Source organism: Solea senegalensis, linkage group LG1 (genome assembly GCF_019176455.1).
Source record: "Solea senegalensis isolate Sse05_10M linkage group LG1, IFAPA_SoseM_1, whole genome shotgun sequence".
Lineage (NCBI taxonomy): Eukaryota > Metazoa > Chordata > Actinopteri > Pleuronectiformes > Soleidae > Solea > Solea senegalensis.
In genome coordinates, this window is record NC_058021.1 from 25,235,438 (window position 1) to 25,261,526 (window position 26,089).

At 40.1% G+C, this 26,089-nt stretch overlaps 1 protein-coding gene across 5 annotated transcripts in view; it reads right to left on the reverse strand.

Moving 5' to 3' along the window:
• The window catches only part of mllt10 (MLLT10 histone lysine methyltransferase DOT1L cofactor), a 42,648-nt gene extending 25,263 nt beyond the window's left edge, over positions 1-17,385 (reverse strand). For 2 of the 5 annotated variants that reach the window (XM_044040211.1, XM_044040190.1), the window contains exons 1-7: positions 16,985-17,385; positions 13,232-13,311; positions 9,184-9,238; positions 7,118-7,227; positions 6,915-7,018; positions 6,534-6,627; positions 3,613-3,702 (exon numbers count right to left, since the gene is read on the reverse strand). In XM_044040211.1, the coding sequence (XP_043896146.1) occupies positions 3,613-3,702; positions 6,534-6,627; positions 6,915-7,018; positions 7,118-7,227; positions 9,184-9,238; positions 13,232-13,311; positions 16,985-17,147 (696 nt within the window). In that variant the 5' untranslated portion in view covers positions 17,148-17,385. Of the gene's footprint in view, positions 1-3,612; positions 3,703-6,533; positions 6,628-6,914; positions 7,019-7,117; positions 7,228-9,183; positions 9,239-12,807; positions 12,851-13,231; positions 13,312-16,984 lie in introns of all 5 variants that reach the window. The other 3 variants (XM_044040200.1, XM_044040231.1, XM_044040221.1) reach the window with 3 other exon arrangements.
• Positions 17,386-26,089: the final 8,704 nt, after the last annotated feature.

A 26,089-nucleotide genomic window follows, 5' to 3' on the forward strand; every position in this document is an offset into this window, starting at 1 on the left:
GAGAGACACACACACACACCAGGACCCATAGCACCGGGCGTGGGAAACAAAACACACACACAATGTAACCCTGACACAATCTTATCAATCAGGTCAATTGATTATACAGGCAGAGACACAAATCCTTTCAGTGTGTCCTCTCCCCTCTTTCTCTGTCACTGACCATTAGCAGCCTGATCATTTGACATGTCTGAAAGCTCTTTGAGACTGTGTGGGGTAAATATGAGTGGTGGCGGAGGATGAGGGCTCCGTCTATTTATCAACACGGCCCCGGAACAATGTGTGCTAAAAAGTGTGTCGACTGCTCGTCGTGGGGCTCTGGACTGGGAAAACCGCAGTTCTATATAGGGTCTCGAAACCTGACTATAGATAAGACACTGAATCACAGCAGAAGAGTTGATCATTTTGCTCATAAACATATACCAATAAATAACTTCTTAACTTCAACGTAATATTCTCACATTATTTTTATTTTTTTTAAAAATCCAAAAATATGAAACTAATAAAGACAAACAAGGAAAATAAGAAAATGGTTCCTTTACTATTTTAATTTATCCACAAAAGAAAAACTATACAATATAATATTAATATTAATTAATATTGTGTCGTACCGCTGATTTCAGTTTAACTGTATTTTTAGAAACAACTTGCATGCGGCACAGGCAGAGCATCACCTTTTAATTTAAGCTAATGTGTTTTAAATGCTTCACATTTCAACACAATGGCCTCGGGAGGAAAACAAGGGGGGGAGCTTGACACGGGAGGGATGGAGGGAGTGGGGGGGTGGGGAAAGGTGAGGGAAGATGGAGAGAAACGAAGGAACAGGAAGTAGGGGGGAAAATAATCCGCCCTGACCTGGCAGGAATTCCCCTGTGCAGTTTCCTGCAGGATTTCTGACCAGCCATTGTGTGTGTATGTTTCCTGCAGGCGCTTTTCTCTGAGCAGCCAGTGTGGGGGATCTTTTAGCCCGTGCTGTAGTTTGACTGCAGGGTCTAACATGAGGTGGGTTTACATCTGAGCCTCCAAACCTCAAGACAAATGCATGTGCTATGCACGCACGCACGCTCACGCACACACACGCGCAAGCTCACTGATCTTTGATCCTGCAACGTCGATTGAGTGTGTGCATGTGTGTCTGTCAGTGAGTGAGGCAGGCAGTATGAACAAAAGGCAGGGGCAGTGGGACCAAAGTACATGGACAAAAGCATTGCTCTCTCTTTCACTCGCACACACACACACACACACACACTAGTGAGTCTTCGGTCTGCTTCAGTCAAAAATCTAAAATACATGTCATACGAGGCTCTGTATTTTTAAAATAAATAAAAAATTGTACATAAATATGGATGATGATGTGCAAAAGCTGCAAAGTTGGCTATTATGAAATGCATAAATTAGCCATTTATCTGGCTGAACAGCCTGAAAGTAAAAGGGGGGAAAGGTCCTTGTGTTACAGAAAGTTAGATTATTATTGACTTTTTTTTGGATGATGGTGTACATTTTGTAAACTACAAGTTTTTTGTAGAAAGAAAGAGAAGGGCCCACATGCATTGGCATGACAGAAATAAAAACATCTGTGCATCTGACTTTTTCCCCCTACTTACTTACGGTTACCAACATAAATCATACGATTGAGTTGGCCTGAGATCTTTATCTGCAGTCCGGTTCAGTTTTATTGATATTGTTTGTTTTTTTATTTGATATTCAGATGCGTTGTGAAATGATTTGACCCAAAACTAATCACAGCACTGCATAAAAAAACAGCCAATGAGCTTGCAGTGGAGATGTTTTTTTCCCTACAGCAGCCTCTTGTGATATTTTGAATACTGCAGATTTAAAGCATTCCTTTCATAAATTGATTTTTCCAGGGCACTTAGGGTGCACTGTGCAGCTGCATTATGTAGAACATCATAAATATCAGGAACAGATGGAGAGTGTCTTTGATGACTGATTGTAACTGTGAACAAACTTGATTGAGATGTAACGGTATACAACTGTCTGTTGCACTGAGTTTTGTCTTGAACCATGCACACAGGGAGTTTGGTACATTTTCTTTTCATTTTATCTAACAAACATCTTCTGTTTTTTCTGCACGCACTTGATAAAAGTTCACACCAGCACTAAGTTTGGTGGGTTCCCCTTCATTCCATCCAGCCATTAATGGAGACAGTTACAGATGCGTTTAATTGTATCATAAAAGTCCAATTTTAACTGGACAATGACAATAGTTGGACTTTCTGAGTGTCACTGTAAACATGTTAGTCTGAGTAAAATCAAACTATTCTTAGTTGGACTAACACACCTAGATAAATCAATTCAAAATCCAATTAGTATATGCTTAAATGGACTTTAGATTGTGTACATGCAACAAAATTTCCTCCCCAGTCTTTGACCCAGATGTATACTCAGACTCTGCAAATTGTCCGATTGTCTCTGACTCAGTTGAGCTACAGCCGCATGTAAACTGTGACTTTTTTACATTCAGGTTTTTGCTCTTACTCCATTTAAAGAAGCAATCTAAACACATCAGTTTATATGGCTAATGAATCAACAGTTCATTCATAGTCTAGTTTTCATGCAGCTGTTTACAGGGCCATTTGTTCCATTCTGTTTCTTTGCATCAAAAGGAGACTTTTCCACCACTGCTGGACTTGTTTGGAGCAAAGGGTCACACTTAAGATGACTTTCATCCACCTCGTTTAAAAAGGTCAAAGCTGTGATATTTGTACATATCCAGAAAACATTTATACACAGATGTTTCATAGTGCTTAAATCCAGGTGTGTATCTAACTCAGTGCATGTGTATGAACTTTTACACCAGCCTTGAAATCTGCTTTCTATTTGTTCAATGGACAATACAAAGAGGGGACTCTAAACAGACGAGTGGACGGTCTAAAACAAACAAGGTCTAAATACCAACAAATACTGTGTCTTCGGCAGAAAATGCTCAATTCTAATATGCTGTTTTCATTCATTTCCAAGCGCTGCCAGATTCAGAATAATGGTGAAATGTTACAATTGCGATCACAAAGCTCAAGAAAATCTTAATTTTTAATATATTTGATTTAGTCCACAATATTTGTAGAATGCAAAACAAAATTCCATATATATCTTTATACATCAGATTTTTTTTTTACAGCAGACAAAAAAAATGTTTTACGCATGACCTGACACCTCCTGTAAATTCTGATTTTACGCAGCTTGTGATTACATGTTCTGGTAACAGGCGCGACTGATTAAGTCACACTGATGAGTTCACCAGAGGCTGCCATCACTGGTGAGTGAAGGTGTTCTTTCGGTCATACGTCAACATCAGTCGTGCAGTCTGATCCTCCGTATCATTGTTTCTTAATTAAAAACCAAATACTTATTCTAAAAGTATTTGACACACACACAACACTAAAACGTACAAGGCTACTTTGTAAAAGAGCAAAAATATTTATAAAATATGTGTATAAAGAGACTCAACTATATAAAAGCCACTGGCAATGATGATCGATTAATGGTTTTCCTGCATATTGGCCTGTCCCTCCACAGTGTGAACATGTAACAGTGAGGACGTTTGTTTGTTTGAGGCAGAGAGAGGGTAAGGTCTGATGATGGCTGTCTTACCTTAATGTCCTTCTCTGGGGGTAAATCCATACATTGAGAGGAAGAGTCACTTAAGCTTTGAGACCTACTACCACGGCCCCTGCTCCTTCGCTAAAAAGGTAAAGAGGAACTCCAGGTTACTGGATGAAGTCCACAGAAAAGTGACTAAAAAAGATATTTGGAAAAAAATATGAATAATAATAAGAAAAAAATAAATAAAACTTTAAATTAAAAAAAGGCTGACTCAACTGAAGGCAACTCAAAGTCCAAAAACAGTCAGAAACATTATCATGAGCATTTACAAAAATGTTGATTGTATGAATATTAAATAAAAAAAATGTATGATGGCACTACAATAAATTAAACTTAGATCAATTATAGCTCCAATGTAGAAAAAAGGCCCTTTTTGCACCTAATCTTCATCACTAAACCACAAAAACAATTAGGAGTAATGAGAAGTAATTTAAACATTGTTTAATTGTCATTTTAAACCCCCTTTGCCAAAATATGGATCTAAAGGTTCACTTATGAGGGATCTTGGCAATCCATGTAGGACAAACCAGCTTGCTCTCATTTTAATTATCTTTTGTGATCAAGAGTACATGGTCAAATTACAGCCATATTATTGTTTAAAAGACAGATCAAGGCTGGGGTTTTACAGTAGAGATCTGTGATCAGGAATCGAGTTTCTTTTGGCAAATGATTAACTCAAAGTCAGCCCAGTGCACCCTGGGATGAATCCTCCTCAGTCCAGCTCCAGAAACACAAGGTCTAAATCTGAGTTTTCAAGTTAACAAGCTGCTTTTTGGCAAGCATAAAAGAGTTGATGTTGACAGCTCTTGCTGAACAACACTGAAAATCGACCCAACTTTACTGAACCAGTTGCACCAAGAGCAGCTGATGACATACAGTTAAATGCATATAACATGATTTGTCCAGTCCAGACACAGAAGACGGCCACAACAATGTGAACTTGTGTGATACAATACCGAGTCTACATAAATGGACACGTTAAGCCGATACATCAATGACAGCGTTCACACTGCTTGGAAACAAAAGGAAAATTATTCTTATATCGTCTTGATGAAACCACCAGCCAAATTGAAATTTCACTGTAGTCCAGACTACACAACAGATAATTTAAGTTTGAAATTAGATTTGGCGACTGACTGAGACAAGTCATATACCATATGTTGCTAACATGGCGTAAACATTCATCAAGTGGTATTTTATGAAACCCTCTCTGCTAATAACATTGCATTCTTCATCATTGATTCCCTCTCGTGCATTCCTGTCATCCATACAATCCCGGCTTAATGACATTATGCCCCGGCATCCAAAGCCATTCATACACGATCAATATGACAGCATGAGTCTTTCCATCAGTGTGTGTTAACATCTCAAAATGTCATCTGCTGCGTGTGCGTGCGTGTGTGTGTGTGTGTGTTGACACTGTACACTCTGTCCTGTTTTTCCATCCTTAATATCCAGAAATAAAAAAAAAAAGGTCTTGTATCTTGTGTTTGTCTCCTCCCTCAACTGATCAAGTCATAATGGGGAACAAAATCTGAAACTCAACAGGAAGTTTCTTCAGTTCACTACATGTCAGTTGGAAACATCTCCTTTGTATGAACGTGTGGTTTCCAAGCTTTTTTCTGTGAATTGCGAAAGTGAATTCTGTTATCCAACTTTGAGATATCAATCATGATCAGTATAAAGAACATAATTTGAAAGGCAGAGAGACTTCCACAGACAAAGCAGGACAATGACCGTGGACAGTGATCTAAATCTCAAGAATAGATAGAAAGACTGTCTGATGTATATTCATCACTATTTTGTACATCCATGCTAAGCAGAGTTAGACAGCACTAACCTCATACTACAACAGTTATCTAAATTGAAACCACATCTTTATTTTTAAAACAAAGACGACACTACTGCACCAGCTTACCAAATAATAATACGGGACACAATGACAGCAGAGGCAGTCGGTGAACAAAGAACACAATAACTGAAACAGAGTTTCCCAAAATCCTGATTAGCCCTGTTCAACCCTGCAATAAAAATCAGACTCAGAAGGATGCCATCCAGCACCTGCCTCCAAACTGCCTGAGCCCAGTCTGGGTTTAGAACTAATTCACAAGAGACGAGAGTATAATGGGCCAGTGTTGGCGAGATTAGGGGAGGCCAGGAAGGTGGGAGGGACAGTTGGAAAGTTGTGAGAGGTGGGGAAAACACAGGTGGGATAGAGGTGAGCCGCCAAGGTGCGTACTGGTCCAGAGAGAGAGGAAGCAAGCGATGATAAAGGAATGAAAGAGCAGATGAAGCAGCACAGAAACATCGGGATGTTTCTCAGGTTGGCTTTTTCCCTGCCTTCAGCCAGGGAAACTGTGAGATAATTGAGAGGAGAAGCTGACAAGGGAGGAGAGACTGAGATGGAGAGGGGGAGGAAAAGAGAGAGTGGTGCTAAAGGCAAGGACAGGTGAGAGACGCAAAGGGACGTAGAATGAGAAGAGATGAGAGTTATAATGGCAAGAAGATCTGTGTGGCAACAGAGAACTGCCAAGACAAAAGGCATTGGTAATAGGCCACTGATGTCAAAATAAACACATAATTATTCAACCAAATTGTTCATAGATATGTGACCTTGGTTTAGATATGTGAATCTTAGATATCTAAACCCAGTTCTTTGGGGGAACAAATAAATATATGACACAGTTTGCAAGAGTCTAGTCAAGAGCTGGCATTTTTAGCAGTTTAAATAAAGGTTTAACCATCTTAAACTTAAAACCAAACCAAAAGGACCAAATAGTTTGAACTTGTCCTCACACGAGGAGAAACAAATCAATGCTACGAATACACTTTATATTTGAGAAGAATGAAACACTATTTAATGATGTGTGAAATGAAAGTATTAGTATTAAGAGTATTAGGACACTTACCAACTTGCTGTGGTGGTATTTGCAATATCCACAGTACTTGACATTGTCTGCATCTGATCCTTGCTCCTCGCATAACAGCCCTGCAAACTGGGCACTGTGGCAGAGAATAATGCAGGGAGATGAGAAGGACAGAAAAGAAAAGTGTTCAAAATTGGTATGGCACACTAAAGCACAAGTACTGTAATAGCATCAAGGAAAATGAACATGAAGAAATACGATTTGTGTTACAAGTGTCATAAAATCTATTGAATCTAAATTGAAGCGTAGTATCAAGGGTTGCATTTTTACCGGACATCATAGCAAATCTACAAATATTTACATGAATTAGGGCAAGAGCTGAATTTGTTTTAGTGAGAGTATGTTTATGTGAGCAGGACTCACCATGTGACGTGAAAGGCCTGCCTGCAGCCATGTTTGTTGCAGGTCATACAGGCTCCAGTGGCTGCTTTACTTTCTCTACCCTGGTCCTCACAGATGTAGCACGTCTATGACAGTCAGAGAACCCATTTTATTTCAAAGACAGACTCAGATTCTCTTGAATTCATTGTGCATTGGGTTTTTCTAGGATGTAGACATGTGGTTACCTTGTTGTAGCGATCATGAGGTACAGATTGGAGTACTATGGGCTCCATTGTGGAGACATTAGCAAACTCCACCTCAGGTATGTAAAGGGCACAAACGACATGGGCCCATCCTACAAAGACAAGAACAACCATCAGCTGCTGCATAAACACGAAACATTTGATCGAAAGTCTAGAATTCAGTATAGCAGCAGTATAGCATCAACTATTGTTTTAAATAGATGTGAAAGTGAGGTTTATCTTGCACATTTGATCCGAGTTACAGGTTTTACCTGTGAGCTACAGTAAAACCAGGTGATAGAATTATGGGAGGCATAACCTGAGGTATGCTGCTCCATACATCACTTAGAGAAATTTATCAGATGGGTAAAACAAAAAAAAAAAACACACACATCTATCTAAACATTCTTTGGAGCTATAACTCATCATATTCAACTTTGAATCCCAACGCTTTAATTTGCAAAATTGGTAGTTAATCTATTTAAGTAGCCATTTATTGAGCCCTGACACACGCACAGCTGCCTGTCAGGGAAGACAAACTGGGGGCGGCAGGATGACAGCAGGGCATGGTGGAGTGGCAGCAGAATTGACGACAGGCTGAGGAGGAGCTGGAGGAGGTGAACTGGAGGTCAAATAGAAGTGGGAGTCCCCTGCCATGCTGGAGGTGTCTGTTTTTCCCCATAGCAGCAACGAAAACAGGCTTAAACTTACAGTTGAACCCCTGACCTGCCTTTGACCTGGTGAGCAGGACGGGGGGAGGAGGGCAGAGGGCGGGATGGAGGGGAGGCGGGTGTGAAATGGGGGCATGTTGTTGTTTTGAAGTCCCTCCAAGAATCTGGAAGAGGCCTATAAAACAGGACTATAAAAGTGGCATGGCCTTACTCCTCAAAGTAAGCATTCACACTCTTAACCCACGGAACATCGCTTTATGAATGTCCCTTTTTTTCAAAGACTAGATTTGAACCTGACATGGTGGGACATAGAGTTTAAATGTTGCAAATTTGAAATGTTTTATGGTTTTAAATAAAAGGGAAAATGAGCACTTTTTGATAATGGCTTAAAGACAAATGATAAAAAAGACAAACTTGTGTTAATATTCTTACTGTGATTGAACCATATGCACCTTACAATAACTGAATAAAATTCATATTGAGGTCACATGCACGTATGTGACAATAATATGACATCTTTCGGAGTGAAAACTATTAAAACCCTACGGTATAATGTTTACAATGGTTCTGTATGGATAGAGCCAATAAATAGGTATCCATATCTTATGAGGACTGTAGCAGAGGCAAGGACAAGCAGATGTGAACTTAATTTCTTCCTCTTGTCTTTCTCCTGTGCCTGCTTAATGTTAAGATAACGGATCAAATGCCCATTTCAGACTAATCCCTTCGCTCTCCCACCTGAAACAACAGCCATGAGCACACAGATCAACAAGTGGCAAGGAAATGACAAGAGCAGGGAAATAGACGGTATGGGGAAAGAGATGGCGAGAGAAATGTGGGAGGAAAAAAAAAAAAAGAGGAGAGCGGGGTCATGGGAAGGGTAAAATAAAAGAGAAAGTAGTAAAACGGTGTGTGTTAGTGTTGTCCTGATGCCTCCCTGCAGGCCTGGACACAATCCCACAGCTGTGCCTCTCTCTCTTTGACCGGCGCACACACACACACACAGAATATTTACAGTCTCCACCAAGCTGACCTCCCAATGAACCCAGAGCAGAGACTCCTCACAGGCCATGCACTATACCCATCCTGGCCCGCCCCCTCATAAACATACACACACTCACACACTCTCATAAAACACGCACTGGCAAGGACGGTACAGAGAAGCAGCTCAGACAACAAACAGCAACATAACTCTCCCAGCACGCTCACACCCCTTAAACTTGCCGGTGACATGCAATTAATGACAAAATACACAAGAAGCTCACCACCACAGTGTGTGTGTGTGTGTGTGTGTGTGTGTGTGTGTGTGTGTGTGTGTGTGTGTGTGTGTGTGTGTGTGTGTGTGTGTGTGTGTGTGTGATGCGTGTGCGTGTGGGTGCATAGCGAGAAGGATGCTACCTCCGTTGTCTGTTCTCTTCAGCGCTCCATCTTTGTGCGGACACAGCTCACATCTCTGTGGATGAAGAAGAAACATCAGGTCAGAAACAGCAGGTCACCTCATCTACTCGGGGTGAGGTGGACACTAACGTACGACAAATCTGTCAGTTTAGTTAAAGAGTGTGAGTAAGTGAGCTCGAGATACCCCGACTCGGCTGTTTCTTACTTCAAGAATGTATATCAGTGCAAGTCCCAAGGAGTCGATTGCTGCTGCTCTCAGTCCCACAATGGGTTTTTATTTCAGGCGTAATCTGCACATGCACAGTTAATGTGACTATTCACGAGAATATTAAAAAGTAGCCCTGCTCTCAGTCTAGCTCAGAGTGCTACAGGATGTATGGAGTCATTGTCGATTTACATTTTTTATTCACTTTTAAGGTTGGTGTTGTGGAGCTCAGACAGGTCAAAGTGAGGTCCCTCACAACAGCAGTGTGTTCAGGCCCAAGTTATCAGGTTAATGGCGAGTGGCAGGGTGTTTTCAAATGCTGATATTTCAGCCTGGTTTTCATGTTAAGGTCGGTTTAAGTAGTAACGTCCAATCTACTGTGTGTGCAGGTGTGTGTGTGTTATCACATGCAGTGGAGATGGAAGAGAGAAGAGGAGATAAAGGACAGAGAAAGGCTCCACACACACACACTCTCTGACCCATTATAAAACAAGTGTTTCCAAATGAATGGGACTACATATAATCAACTGACGACGAGCATTTCTGCTTGAAACAAATATTCTTTTATATTTATGAAGCTTGTCATTCTCTAACTCACTGATTCTACAAGATATATTCAGGAAGTAAATATTTCCTTTTGCTGACATCATTTTTTATTTTTATTTTTTTTTAAATCAGTGGGCTGCCTGACTTTTGCTAAAAGCAATATACAACACTGCTAAGCATAATCTTGTAAATAACCAAATGCGGATGACTTTTATTGTACTGTGCTCTTATTCTGTGGCGGTGCGGAGAATTCCTGTCTCCAGTGCGGCAACAGATGACGGGCTCAGGCCTCTTAGCAAAAGTAAACCAGACAGGAGAAGTCGTGTGTGAGAATCAAAGACGCCAAACCTAATGACACTTGGCACGGCAGCAATCTCCTTTGTTGTGTTTGATTACGCTCAATCAAGCCCATGGCTTAAGTGCACGCTGACCACAAGGAGGGTTTTTGAGTACAGACAGGACTACGGGCTCAGCCACAACAATTCAACCGGGTTTGATTTAATGTCTTGTAGATGTGTAATTGTGTGATTTTTGCAAAATCGCACTGTGTGTATTAATCAGTAAATTCAGTTATTTTAGTTCCCTCCGTGTTTAGTGTTGCTGCAGGCAAAACCTTTTATCTGCGCCGTCTTTTCACACCATGCCCTTACAATCTTCATGAATATGTCCTGTATAATAAACATTATTGTAATCAAGCTAGTAAACAAAATGACATGCAAATAAAATACTTGTTATCGTCTGAACATTCAAATCAAAATGACAGCTTGAGATGCCATTGATACGACCCTGTCCATCAAAATGATGGACAATGAAACCTCTGGTTATTGTTGGCAGCTAACATTGTGCACAATGTTATTTGTGGACACACACGTACAGCATAATGTAATTACCAGCCTGCAAAGCTGGACAAACACATATGCATAATCCTTCACCGAGAATGAAACATGGCACTTCATGCATCAGCTTTGATGTACAGGTTTTCCACACTTACTCTTCCCGGCGCACAGTCTGGCAAAGCTTGTACATGCACTTAAGTGATCTGGTTATCGTCAGATTTCTGCCATAAATTCGATGCTGCGGGGCTTTGTAAATGGGTTAAGAGGTCAAGGAAAACCTGGTTATAATGCTAAACTTTGCTCTGTGTGCACATGATTCATACAGCATGTAGGCGCATCATACCACATTCATTTGATCCAACCTCTACATACAGCTGCATGCAAAAAGTTTGGGTACCCTGGGGCAAAATCCATGTGTTATAGATTTTTGAGGTGAAAAGAAATACTTGACACACAAATACACCAAGCATAAATCTTAACCAAACAGGTCATCAAATGTTACTGCACTGCTACGAGTTATGTTTTTCTGTCACATGCTACAATTCTGGTCTAATTTTTTAAAGATCATTTGTAAAATACGTTACTATGCATGAAACATTTAAAGCTCAGCTTTTCTTGTGACTGTCGTATTTACTTTTCACTTCAAAAGACAGCAAAAATGTTTAAAATGCCCAACTTTGCAATTACAACTTCAATAAATTTTGCTCATGACAAAATCTCCTCAGAAGGTTCTCAAGGCCGTCATTCCAGCCATACCAGCTAGTGGCTTTTTTAACCGAGTTCTACAAATAACTCAAGTAAATTATGAAAGCTCTTTAGACCAATTCAGTTCAACCATGAGCGACATGATTCAGAAATTAAGGGAAATATGAAAGCCAGCAATTCCTGCATTGACTGTTGAGTATGCCAGCTATTCCAAGGGTTTTTCTTTGTTCATTATGAAATAAAGCACTCATTTTATGTTGGTTAAGGTCTCAGCAGACAGCACAGACGCATGACAAACTATTTTCTCAGTTGTTTTTAAAAGGCAATAGAGTAAAGTTTTTATGAGGTCGCTACAACATGTGATATAGTTTCATGTTTTAGCTTTTTTTAATGACCTGAATGTAATATTCATCATAAAAATGATCAGTTTGTTCACAATAAAGGAAAAAGTAACATCTCTGCAAGTTCACACCCACAGCTCGACAACACTAGAAGTTTTATCGACAAAGAGTGTTTAAAAAGAGAAGGCTTGAAGTAAATCAGTGAGAAAGTCAGTCTAATGCTATTTTTGTGATAAACGCGATCAGAAATGATCTTGTGGCACAAATGACGTGAATGGCGCAATGCAAAAATATGAGTTTGGTCGCTGCAGCATCCCATTGTATTTTATCTTTGAATCACACAGGGCAAAGGAGTGACCGGTAGAGAGAATGTAACTGGAGTAAACAGTGGATTAACCCTTCTACCAATTCTGTTGTTGGCGACAGGATTTGGCATGCGTACTTCTCATTACTGCAACTGGTGACCTGTCCAGGGGGTACCCTGCCTTTGAGCCTATGTCAGCTGAGATTCATGTGGAAGATAAAGCGGTAGAAGATGGATGGATGGATGGATGGATACCGGAAAGCAGAGAAATAGAGCTTTACACCAATAAACCTGTCAAGATTCATCAGCACGTCACATGTCTGTGACGCCAGCTTCTCAGTACCATATTCCTAAATGGTTGAATAACTGCCAGATATCGAAAGTGAAAGTTATCTTGGAAAAAGGAGCAGAAGCACTCACTGATTTAAATTTCTTTAACAATACTACCGCCATAAAATCAATATATGAATATCAATAAATGCTTATCAAACCATAAGATGAACAAAAAACAACCCCAACATGAAAAAAGGGCCGCTACTCACTCAGCCCCAAATCCCAACTTGAACCCACTTTTGAAAAAAATAGAACTTCAACTGTGTACCAAATCATACATCTAAAAAAGCTTTTATTTTGAAATTTTGTGAAGACTCATACATGATGAATATGTAGAAAGATGGTGCGACTTACAACACGAGCTGCTCTCTCCTGAGACTCACACTTTCTACAGAACCAGGGTCCATTTTTCACAGATGTTTTGTTTTCTTCACTTAGACAGATGTGGTGATGTATCGCTATGATTGTCTTGCAATATATTGATTATGACCATAATTGTTGTATCGTGATATTATTGGTATTGTGAACCTTGTATTACATGATATCTGAGGCGCCAATTTCACTGCTTACTAGTTTCCTTTTATATAGACTTACTCTTGTCCTGTGTAACTGTCAAAACAATAACAAACCCTTCAAATCAAAGACAATGTTCTCCACGTGTCGGCACGCTGACATGCATCTGCGCGGGTTCATAGCTGCTGATTTTTCAAATAGTTTTATTTTGAAATTTTGTGAAGACTCATACATGATGAATATGTAGAAAGATGGTGCGACTTACAACACGAGCTGCTCTCTCCTGAGACTCACACTTTCTACAGAACCAGGGTCCAGTGGGCACCTGCACAATGCCATAGCACGCTGCAGAGACAGATGAGAACAAACAAAAATTAAATAGGGTAAAAAAATATATATATAAAAAAAACAGAGCAAGTCACAAAAACCACAACAGAAACCTACACCACAAAATGCAATTATACATTGGTAATGAAAACATGCTGGAAAATAAAAGATACACAAGAAACAAACCCAAACTGTAGCATGTCTTTAATTATCACACACTATCTAGATTTGTGGCTGGAGCAGTGCTTTGATCTGACTGACTGGTGAAAACACTGCTGTTGTTTTTATAACTCTCAGCAGACAGCTCACATGGTTTGCCTGTGCTACAAAATATTTAAGCCTCTGGGACAACGTCAGAGTCTGTGGTGATGAATTTTTAATATTAACACATATAGGCATCGAAAATGAGCGTATGCTTTTTGAACTGGTTACTTCTGAAGCTGCGCTGAAAAGAGTCCACAATCATAATTTATCCTCCCCTGCATATTTCTATAAAAAGGTCAAGGAGGGGTTCTCAGCTGCAGCAACAGCTGTATTTCTGAGGCGACTGTTGGAGGTGATTTTTTTTCCCCTCGGTGCTCTGTGAATGTGAAGGCATCTCTTAATATGTTCACAATGTGTGAGCAAAGAATATGTTTTATATGTGTAGATACTCATTCGTCCCCGGTCGTAGTTCTCCAAAAGTCAATGAATCAGTAGCAACTGGACTAGATTTATTTATGATGTTTTACCTCTCAAAATGGTGCGTAGTCAGCATTGCAAACCCCCAAAAAACACACATAATTGTTTTCACCGTGAGATAAAGTTGCCAGTGCTGCAAACAGTCTACCTCTTCACATTTAAAGATTACCTCTCAAGCCCTCTCAGTAATCCAATGAAACACGCAGCTCTAATCCAGATTTGAGAACAATGCTCAGAGGTGAGAGAGTTCAAATTAAGAAACTTGTAGCCAGACGTCCAGGACACACACGGTTAACTGGGTTATTCTATGCACACTGCATACCTGCTTAACAAATTATACCTGGTTCATCAACTCATTTCAATGCAACATATTTATATTCACTGTTGAGTTAATCAATGCCACATACAGTCTGGGAACACTTTGTTATTTTAGGCTTTCCTAAGACCAAGAGAAGAGATCCAAGAGACAGGAAACAGGCTTTCATTCATCATTAAACATGAAACACATTGTGCGTACTGCAAATGTATCGCATCCTCTACACTACAGCATGCAGTCATTATCCCCGGGTATGTGTTAAAATCTAAATTAACCCTCAGGTGCATATGCTACTTTAGAAGCACGCTCTGAATATTTACATTGTCAAGGAAGAACACTCTACTGTAAAATACCAATGATAAACACCAGAGTTAATGTAACAATGGCAGTGAAAGTACAGACCATTTAAATCAGTCAACAGTGAGGGTTGCTTGTGTGTATTGTAATACAGTAATACAAGTTGAACAGTACACTGTCTCCAGTATTAATGTGTAGTAGGACATTTGGACATATATTAACATAAAAATGCCAGTGTTGATTTAAAAATGCATCATACGATTAACATCTGTTGATTCACATTCATCATGTGGAAAGGGTAGAATATTAAATGTCAGAACACTGTTTTACATACTGAATTAATACAGTGTGTTCTTACATATTATAATAAAGCTTGCACCCTATTTAAATTCTACCTCCGGTGTCTACAGTGCCATGCAAGAGCCTCAGGGGCACCACCAGCGTTGTTGTTTTTATGTATGTAAAATACTGTGATCTTTGGCATTTGGATTGAAATGATGTGACTGAAAGTTGGCCTTGTACATTAGCAAGCTGTCAATGAGTTTAACTCATACAACATGTGAGTGTAATGCTCAAGCAGGTCTTGAATAAACCTTTTTCACTGCAGTTCTTTCCCTACACATGAAATAGTAAGACAAACACAGGTTTTACCACTAACATGAATTAGAGTTCCAGGTTCAAGAAAGCAAGGGTTTTGCTATTGTTCAAGTGTAAGGGTAGGTCACACTAAATACTTGACAGAAAAAAAATGTAATTTTAAAACTCCATGTTTCCTGTATTGTATTGTATGTCCCAATAAAGTAATTGATTATACTGTATACTGTATGTTACCCTAATACAATGAATGCAAGAACAGCATGAAAACCTAATAAAACATAGACCACATGCACTCAGTGACTAGAGTGTTATAGAAATCATTCAATACCTCACCTGACTCACAATCTCAAAAACCTGACCGTATTTTCTAACTGTCAAACTTGACAGGTTAAGAGAATATAACACTGACGTTGTGTGTAAAATATAACACACTATAACATTTGGTACATTTGTGTTTCACATAACCACAATATGTGTATTGCCAACTACAATTTGTTTTGACAACAAGAAGAGAAGCAATTAGGTCACGATATCGATTTGGTGATATATCGCCGTCCTTCCTCGCGCAGTACTATAAACGATACGAGAGGACAAATGCCAATATTTGAATAACTAAATTAAGGAGCTCTAAAGTAAACAGTCCCTGCCAGTTTCACTTGCCGGATGTCACTACCTCAAGACTGGTGCTGCTCAAATAAATGAGGGAAACTTGGGTGGATGTTACCTGGCCATGGAAGATGGAGTGTTCTCCGGGATAATGGCAGTGAAAGCTACATAAAGTGGTGTTCAATGCAAGGACTTTATGCACTTGGTTCTCTATGAACTTGGTTCTCTATGAATAAATAGCAAAATCCTGCACATTTTTCACAGATGTTTTGTTTTCTTCACTTAGACAGATGTGGTGATGTATCGCTATGATTGTCTTGCAATATATTGATTATGACCATAATTGTTGTATCGTGATATTATTGGTATTGTGAACCTTGTATTACACGATATCTGAGGCGCCATGTGATTCCCACCCCTCTTGTTTAAGGCCAAAATGGATTTTGGGAAATGCATCATAATCTAACAATTTCACTGCTTACTAGTTTCCTTTTATATAGACTTACTCTTGTCCTGTGTAACTGTCAAAACAATAACAAACCCTTCAAATCAAAGACAATGTTCTCCACGTGTCGGCACGCTGACATGCATCTGCGCGGGTTCATAGCTGCTGATTTTTCAAATAGTTTTCATTCTCTTGCAGTGTTTGCCAAACGGACCCACCGCCGGCTGTTTAATTTGTAAACACTGGGAGACGTCATCACCCGTGTCATCGTGGGGAAGCACTGAAGCTAACGTGTAGCCATCCGAAAACCACTGCTTTGCACCTTCAACTGCTCAACAGTGTAGACTTCAAGCGTAGAAACGTATCTAAATAAGTTCCCCTTCCATCCATACAACAATACGGGCTAGTATTTAAGAGTTACTGAGCTGTTTTATAGCTCACTAATACTACACCGTGCCCCGCAGGGAAGCTTGTGTTAGCAATGTAAGATAATCCCCACAACTAGAAACTGGAATTGTGTCCAATAATAAGATACAAGCTATCTCCACAACGGATTAGCAGTCAAACCCAGAACAGTGGACTGTCGTGCTGCCTGGTTTGAGCCTGGCCTCAGCCTGGTGTTGGAGAGGTCAGGCAGGAGGAGGAGGATCCACACGGAGCGCTCCATAACCTTGCAACAAGACAACGCTAACTAGTCCGTGAGCTAACTGCTAACAGCTAGCCCAGCTAACAGCAGCAGCGCAGCTTACCTTGGTGCACAGCAACGTTGCAGCCGTGTCCGTCGCAGTAAACCAGCGGATTTTCCGCCCAGCCTCGCTCGTCTGAACACACGCAGCAACCGCCGATCATCTCCTTCATGTTATTCGTCGATAACTCGTCGTCCTCCGCCAGACACCGCTCGCTGGAAACCATCTACGAAGAAAGCAGACATGCGGAGGAATACTGGGCAAAATTAAGCCGAAACCTTCGCCGAATGCGCCCCACTCTCCCCAGCTACGCCGCTTTAAGTCCCGCTCGGTCGAAATGTCATGTTTTAAACGCGTTTACGTCCCTTTTCGACACCGTATTTTTCACCAAAACATCCACTTCACTGCACGACGGTGAGCAGCAGAGAGGACCCCGTAGAGAACAGGAAATGCGTAATGACGTAGGACGCGTGTGTGTACGTGCGTGCCCTCTGACAGGAACACATCCGTGATGCGGTTGGCTCAAAGCCTTCCATGTTGGATCCACATGGCACGAAGAGAGATTATTTGAAAGTTTTTTGCAGAAGCCTCACTTTTACTTTGCATTAGTTGACTCCGCTCAACATCACTGACAGAGACGTACTGCCTTCTGCTGCAGGAGTTTGTGACAGCAAATATGTGATATGACTTTTTATTTAACCCTTCAAAAAGGTTACAGTAACACACCCAGAGCACCAAAATGTGTTCACAAAAAAATCTAACTATAAATATTGTATTCTTTTTTTATAACTATTGTTTTAAACAAACATCAGTCCTTTACACACAACTAAAGGACTGATGTTTGTTTAAAACAATAGTAATAAATACAATTACAGTTACATAATTCATACAATTGAATGAATTATGAATTACTTTTTTCAGTCCTCATAATATATATGCATCAAAATTAGTGGTTTGAACTAATGGGTTTCAATGAGCACATTTTTGTGCATAGGTGTGTTAGTGTAAGTATTTTAGTTAACCTTGTTTACAATTAAAAAAAATTGAGCACACTCAAAAATGCACAACCTGGCATATGCTTTTAACACTGCATGAAAGAAAAAAGGATAAACTATTCTAGAAGATAAAAAAACAAAAATGGGTCAAGGTGTGTTAAGGGTTAGAGGTGCAATATGCAACATTCTGCCTCACAATATAGGAAAAAAATATGACCACAAACACTAAAGGAAACACTAGACAATGTGTATAAATACTCTATGTTCAGATGTTGTTTTTTAAACATTGAGAAGAGCACATTTGAACACTGCTCCGTCGACATGATGTCCTGAGAATAATTACATTAACATACAAAGTAAGAGGAGCTGCTCACTACTAATTGAATTGAAAGTAGTATAAAGCAGTATAAAGCATCCAGCTAAAAGAGACTCTCTGGTTTTACTTTCAACAAAATCTTGTTCTTTGACAAAAAGCTATAAACATGAAGTGAAATAAGCTCTTTCATCATCAAAAATGATTTAGAGCTTGTCCTTCTCATAAGTAACTTGATGCGTATACATGAAGTTCCACATCTGTTTTCAATGGTGACCAATTTAAATAGGTGTGATAGCTTACTGGCATTAGCTGTCATGATCATTTCTGTTTTCGTCTGACAGGCATGCGTATATGTAATGACTGATGGCACTCAGGTATTACATATTGGAATTTTAAAATACAATTACAGCTCGGGGCAGTTTTGTCCACCTGCTGAGTGGACGAGGAAAGAGCCAATCTGACACTCGGTGTCAGTATCGTTCTTACGCCGTCCAAAACCGCTGGATCATATAACGGGAAAAGAGAAATGTAAAATCCCATAGGATGCCTAAACCCAAAATATCATGTTATGCTTCACTAAGCAAAGGCTGTAAAGGGAGACTTACACCACCGTCATGTGACCAGAGAGTGTGAGTGAGGGCTGCACATGTCTGCCTTGCTGCAGTCATCATATCAGCTGTGTTAATTTAACTTAACAGCAGCATTTATAGTAGAATATTTGCAGTGTTATCAATATGTTTTTGGTTATGGCAAATTTATGGCATTGTATGCGAGTGATATCATTATCAATAACCGAATCTTTAAAGATAAATATGAAAATGTCCTACTACAATGAAAACTCTGTTCTGTCATTCAGTGTAAGGATCATGAATCCACTTTTCAATTAATCAAAAGCTGTTTTTCTTATTTTACATAAATGCAAACAACATCATTTAAAAATATACATATATATATATGGACCACTTGTTGTGAATACACATTACAGACATTTACTGTTTTATCCCTTTCAGCACTGGACTGATCACACATGAAACTAAATTACAGAATAATCAGTAAAGAAAATAATCTGGTTAACGCAGTTTCTTTTAGTCTACTGTCACACCAGTGTGTGTATGTTTGTGTTAATGGTACAAGGGTTAGGGTTTGGATTACCATAAATCATAATAAATCCAAACGTAGCAGCTTTTCAGGTGTGAGACATGAGGCTTGTGTGGATTTTTTTTATTACGTTGTATAAAACTCAACAACATAATAGTCACTCAATATAAACATGACTTCTGCATGTACAAACAGCAGCAGCAGCTTCTGTACATGTACAGCATTTAAATCAAATACTAGTCTTGGTTTTTAGCCTTTTTATTATTATTATTATTATTATTATTATTATTATTGTTATCACATCTTACAGGTTGAGTTGTATTGCTGTCATTTTTAAATAAAAATAAAAATTTCATTAACATTTTTTACATTATGATGAAAACATGGTGAGAGAATGTAAAAGTATAGTCTTAACGAGTGGACAGCCAGTGGATCTGAGAAAAGTTTTCATTACACAAAAGAATATATTTATCCTAGCAAAAAAAAGAAATTAATTGGCTTTGAGAAGCCTGGTTCAGAGCTGTCAATATACAGTTTTGTTTTGACAGCATCCCCATGCTGTTGCCAAGGATGTTCCTGACCACACACACACACACACACACACACTATTCTAAGCACTCAGCTGCTGCTTGCATCACCGATTCCTCTGAGCGAGCTCCCGCTCTTGGTTTCCAGAGAAACGTAATGACTTGCCAATAATGCGCAAGAGCACACGAGCGTCCTCCGTGTAATATGGTGAGCGAGAGGTCCCTGGGAGTGCCTGCCCATTGTTTGCTTTAATTTCAAATTGCTCAAATGCTCCAGTCGACACTGGGCACTGCACTAAAAAGGGGGCGTGGGGGGATGGGGAGCTGGGGAAAAGGGGAAAAAAGTGAATTGTGTGTGGCAGGGGAAAACCTATTAGAGCTGGAGAGAACAAAGGGAGGCGAAGGAGGGAGCAGCGGTTGTGGAGGGGCCCATATAGCTACTGAAACACTGAAAATGGCAAATGATTTTCACAACTTGCACTTGATTAAGTCAAAGTCTGTGCAAATCATGTGTAATGTTCCTCAGGTTGTCAGAGAGGAGCTTTCACTGAGACAGAAAATTGGAGCAACACTGTCTGCCTCCCTATAGTGACCTCCAAGTGTGGCTTTTATATAATTCAAGGTACAGTAACTACAGCAATTATATCCAGGTGTCATGGTTAAAGCTCTGTGGCTTATGTTGTACATCTGTTAACTTAGTGTTGAGGTCTGTGGATCCACTGTGGCTACATCTCTGGATTTGTTCAGAGAAATACAGCAACCTGTCTCACACACACATTATTTTTTTTTTTCCATACCTGCTGGAGAAACTTTCATTCTTCTCGCACTATGCAAATGTATGTCAGAGGCTGTCATTGTTGTCAGGAATGTTGCCTCTGTCCTCGGTACACTTGTTTTCATATTATCTCCAGTGATGTAAAATAGCAAAGTTGAACTTGGGCAAGGCAACAAAACCAACTTAAAATCCTCGAAATACACATTTGCTGTGGGGATTCCCATTTCATTGATTTAACAGTATTCAACAAATGGGCTGACAAAGAACTGTTAAACAAAGGAGGTTTAATTTGCTGTCCTGAAATGCCCTTTCAGCATGAAATGTTCTCATTCATATTCCCATGTTTTCTTGCCTTTGGTCCAGATTTAATTGTTGGAAAAGGCGGCTTTGCAGCATTTGAAATTTAAAAAGGTCAGAGAAACCCGCACACATGAGTTCTGGGTGTGTTTGCGGTGTGTTTTTGTGCCGGGTCCTTTGTGTCGAATGTGGAAAGTGTAAAATACACAGCGAGGACAAAAGACAATATACTCACACCTCACAGCCTCAGACTTACGTGTAAAACCCTAAACTCAAGTTAAAGCACTGTAAACACTGTGTGTTGTTCCTTAGGCGACCAAACTGACCTCCTGATCTGAAACATTTGTTTTATTGACAAGAACTTACATGAGAAACATTGCCTTATATAACACATTAAATGTTAAAGGGGTTTATCTTGAAGCCATGCACCCACAAATATGCCACACGCTTGTTTTTAAATTGATTAACTGATGACAAATGTGTATTTTTGTGGGTGTCAAGTAGAACCCAAATTAACTATGACTAGCCCATACAGTATATATATGTATATATATATTCTGGAAACTATCTATAATGTACATTCTATTCTTAGTTTTAATATCCGTCGATACTATACTTTCTTGGAAATGCATGTTAATTATTTATTATCTTTATCTTTGCTGTGACAATGTAAATTTCCCCACTGTGGGACTAATAAAGGACTTTATCACAAAAATAATCATATTGTTGTTGTTTTTTCATGACAATGTGTGTTTGAGTCCAGCAAGTATATACATTTAGCCCAAATATTAATGCTTAACTAAAAACACAGACAAAGCAACAAACACACACACGTCACACACTTTAAATTGTACAGAAATACTTATTAATAACGTTTATTTTCCTCTTGCTTCAAATTCAAGGCATTAAATATAAGTGAGTCTAGTATTTATTTGTGACGAAATTATGGAATATACTCGAGATTTTAAACATGTGGCAAATGATAATTATCAATATTCTGCACATGTTTTTATTTAATTTCATTTTATTTTAGGGCATTTAAATAAAAACAATATTGAGAGCTGTGATGGTTGTAACAGACCAAGGATGTGTGGTGTGTATTCAGCACACTGATCCACAATTTGTTTCAATTGCCATTGTCCATAATTGTGACAATTTTAGATGTATTTAAAAAAAATTTAGCCCTTAAACAGTTCCACAGTGGGGGGAAAGTGAGACAAATGGAAAATTTGAACGCAGTGAAAATGATCAGAACAGTTGAAATTACTATTTAAACTTCGACCCATCAGTGCGTTATTTTTATTTAAACAGGGTTTCCTCAGGCACACACACACACACACACGCACGCACACACACAAATTGGAAGAGAAAAAATACAAACAGTCCCAACACGTCGGGGTGAAAGGTGAAGAGAGCCCCTCCCCCCACCACTGTCCGCACACACTTCAGGCTCGGATTGCATGTAAAATCACATTCTCTCGGGGTGGTGGGGGGTGGAGAGGAATTCATTGTTTTGGCATGGGGCAGTGGGTTTGCGTCATAAAAGGTCTATGCTCTTACAAGAGCCTGCGCCTCCTTGACCAAGTGTCTCCATAAAACTCAATGCACAACAAATGAGTCGCGGCTGTAGCAGAAACACGACACGTTTGGTGAAACTGGTGACATTTTTTTTTATGGCTCATAAAGAAATGTATGAACTTCATGATCACTGTCAATTTAACTCCCAAAGTGTTCCGATCTCTCTCACCCTACCACATTTGCTTGTGCCGTATATGGCGCGTGGTCATGTGAGCGTGTTGGAGCGCGTGCATGCTTGCGTGTGTGTGTGTACTTGTTTATGTTGCCTCTTTAGGTCCCTTTTTTCTGGCATAAACACTGATCTTGTCATGGAAACAAAAAAAACTACCGTTCTCTTAATGAGGCAGAACCCTGTTTCTGGTGAGAGTTTTAGGACACAGGTTAAGGTTATAGAGTTAGACATTAACTGGTTATATTTAAAGTTGGGGATATAAGGCTTTATAGGCTGGAAGTCAGTGCACAGACCTGTGTCTGTGCCTGTGTGTGTTCTTACCGTAATCCGTCTATCTCTCCCATTAAGCCTCGCTCTGCAGTGAAGTAGTGGAAAAATAGAAAAGTAGGTAAAGCCCCGCACATGCAGCAGTAAGATGTTTCTCATACGCATGTAGCCCTTTGTTTAGGTTAATTTACTTCATGTTACTTGATTGCCTGTTCTTACTGTGTGAGCTGCATTAAGGATCATATATACGTGATGTCTTGAACCTTAATTCCAGACACTGAGTTGAAAGACACAGCATTTTAACTGCATGTCTATATAGTGTGTCCTTCGGGTTAAAGTGAGTTGTGCACAATGGATAACTCTGGATTTTAGATCGTCCGAGGCTTTTCACCTGCAGCATACACACACACACAGAAACACACACACACAGGGCTGCAGCGAGAAACCTCCACCGGGCTTGGAGTCTCTCCCTCGGCCTCTCTGTGTGTGTGTGTATCCTCCCCTCCCCTCCAGATACAACATCCAGGCAGGCACATGCAGGCAGGCAGGCAGGGGAAGAAGAAGAAGAGGGGGAATAAGTTGCCCCGTGGCATCTGGCGTATCCACAATCTGCATGACAAAAGAGCTCCCGTAATCTTAATTGGGAATTATTAAGTGTATGTAAATACACGGGGTTATTTTTATTCACAGTATTTATGCGTAATATGTTGTCATTGTTTTCAAATCGTGAAAACGAGTCTGCATTTAGAAAAAGATACATAGAGGAACGTGTAAGTGGATTTAAAAATATATATATATATTATTTTTTATTAATATTATTGTTTATTTAATTTAACTCGGTGTGTGTGTGTGATTTCGTGTTTTAGGATGTAGAACAAGTGCAGATGACTGAGTTTGGATATAATTAGGTCAGTGGAAGAGAATTATTTTGCGTGTCACACTGGTTCAGATTTTCTACATTGTCCTTGAACGCAGTCCATAGTGGATGTCGTTCAGAGGAAAACAATAAACTATTTTTGTGCCAAACGGAACACAAAACCCAGATCTCCTTGAACGGCTGTGACGTGCGTCTCCGCGCCGCCGCGCGCGGTGCTGCTGACAGTCAGGGGAGCTGTTATTCCCCACGGGCATGTGGTGGTGGTGGACCTCTCAGAATAAGCTGCCTCTCTGCTACATCCGAGAAAACTCCACGTGCTCAACGCTACCGCGCACAAGCAGCACGTGAAGAGCGAGTTTATTTTCTTTCTTTCTTTCTTTTTTTTTTCTCTTTGCTGCTGCTGCTGCAGACGGAACAACCGAGCAGTCTGACGCACAGGTCTGCGGTGCGGAGGTCAAATCACCCAGAGGTATAGAGCTGTATAAGACTTGCGCACACACACACACACAAACACTGAATGCCCACAAGCAACTTCTGCCATATAGCGTTCACTTTTTTACACTTAAGGGTAAAGTATAAAGTATTCTAATATCCCTACAACTTTGTACCACACTATTTACAGCCATGGAAGGCAACATAATTTAATTTATAATAGCTTAACAATAAAATGGAGTAAATTTAGTTGAGTGAGTTTGGTTACAGCGTGTGGGGAACAGTTATTCACTTAAAAACAAACAAATATTAGCCTTACATTACATACAGTACACAGTCATATTATTTAGACAGCGTTGTGGGTGGTGGCCTCAGTGTTTCCTGTGCTGTCTATAGTGTTCTAGTCTATACGTGTGTGTGCATTCCAATCGTCTCTATTAAAGTGTGTGTGCGTGCTCGCGCGCGCACGTATGCATGTTCCCTGTGCATTTTCGTGCAGACATTGTCAAAGACGCGCACAAAAACCCATGTGTGCACCGTGTGACACCGCGCGTGACACGAGGCACAGTAGAAAAGGGGGAAAAAAATCGGCTTCAAGTTGACATTTCGGTCATTTTCTGACACACAATGCTGCTCACACAACTATAACAATTCATATATTTTCATGTGATATTTCTACATTTGCTCTCAGACGTGTTTAACATGTTAATTTTTTAAAGGGAAGCTGCTGAATATTTTTGAAGTCGCTGCGGGTGAAGATGTGAAAATCATGTGGGAAAAGCAACTCTTGACTCTGCACTTTACGCGTCGTCTTATCACACTGGGAAATGGGGCGCGCGCTCCATAAAGGTTTGACGCTTTTTAAGTGCTTCGTATAAATAAACATGAACTTTACTCATTGGCGTGTTCTTTGCATTCCCCCCTCCCTCCCCCCCTTAAAGCGATAAATGTAGGCTTACCCAATTATTACAGCACACGTGAATGTGTCACACACTCACACACAAAGAGAGAGGCAGGAGATAAGAGTAAAAGTGTGTAAAAATAATGTATACAATAAAAATAACATGACGGTATAGAACCAGACAAATGAAGACAAGTCTACATAAGTAGGTCAGTCTATAGGCAACACACGAGGAAGAATCCATATGGAGGAAAAGCTGGACCCAACAAAAGCAGCACACGAGTAGAGCTTCAGTCAGAGCAGCAGTAGCAGCAGCAGCGTGGACGTGGAAAAGCAGCTCCACGAGTGTAAAAAGCAAATATCTTTGTTTAAGCATGGGCTGCCTGCACACACACGTAATCAACAAGACACTGTGGATTCATTCCACCGGCACACAATCCACTGCATATGTAGCACATATCATACTGCGTGTCCTATACATGTTACATGCACGTTTATGTGGACAGCAAAAAATGTACATTTGAGTGCAGTGTCACGCTGCACACTCACACTGGTTCACCCATAATGAACGCACGCAGCTGTGGCGACTTCACTGCGTGTTTTACTTTAACACTGACGACTGCGTGTGAGCACAATTGTAAACTATATTGTAATGATAGTGAGTGTGTGTGTGGAGGGGAGGGGGGGTATCCATTTTATTGCATCACCTGTCAGCAGCGTCCAATGGGCGTCTACATGGAGGGCATTAATTGATGAAGGTGTCTCCAGACTGGCGCACCTCCCCTTCTCTGTCATTTTATTTGTGGCTCAACCAGCAGCCAGAATAGCAGCTGCATTTTAGCAGTTATTCTGTTTCTCTCTCTCTCTCTCTCTCTCTCTCTTCCTCCCTCCTCTCCCACCCTCACTCCCTCCCCTCCCTCCCTCTCTCTCTCT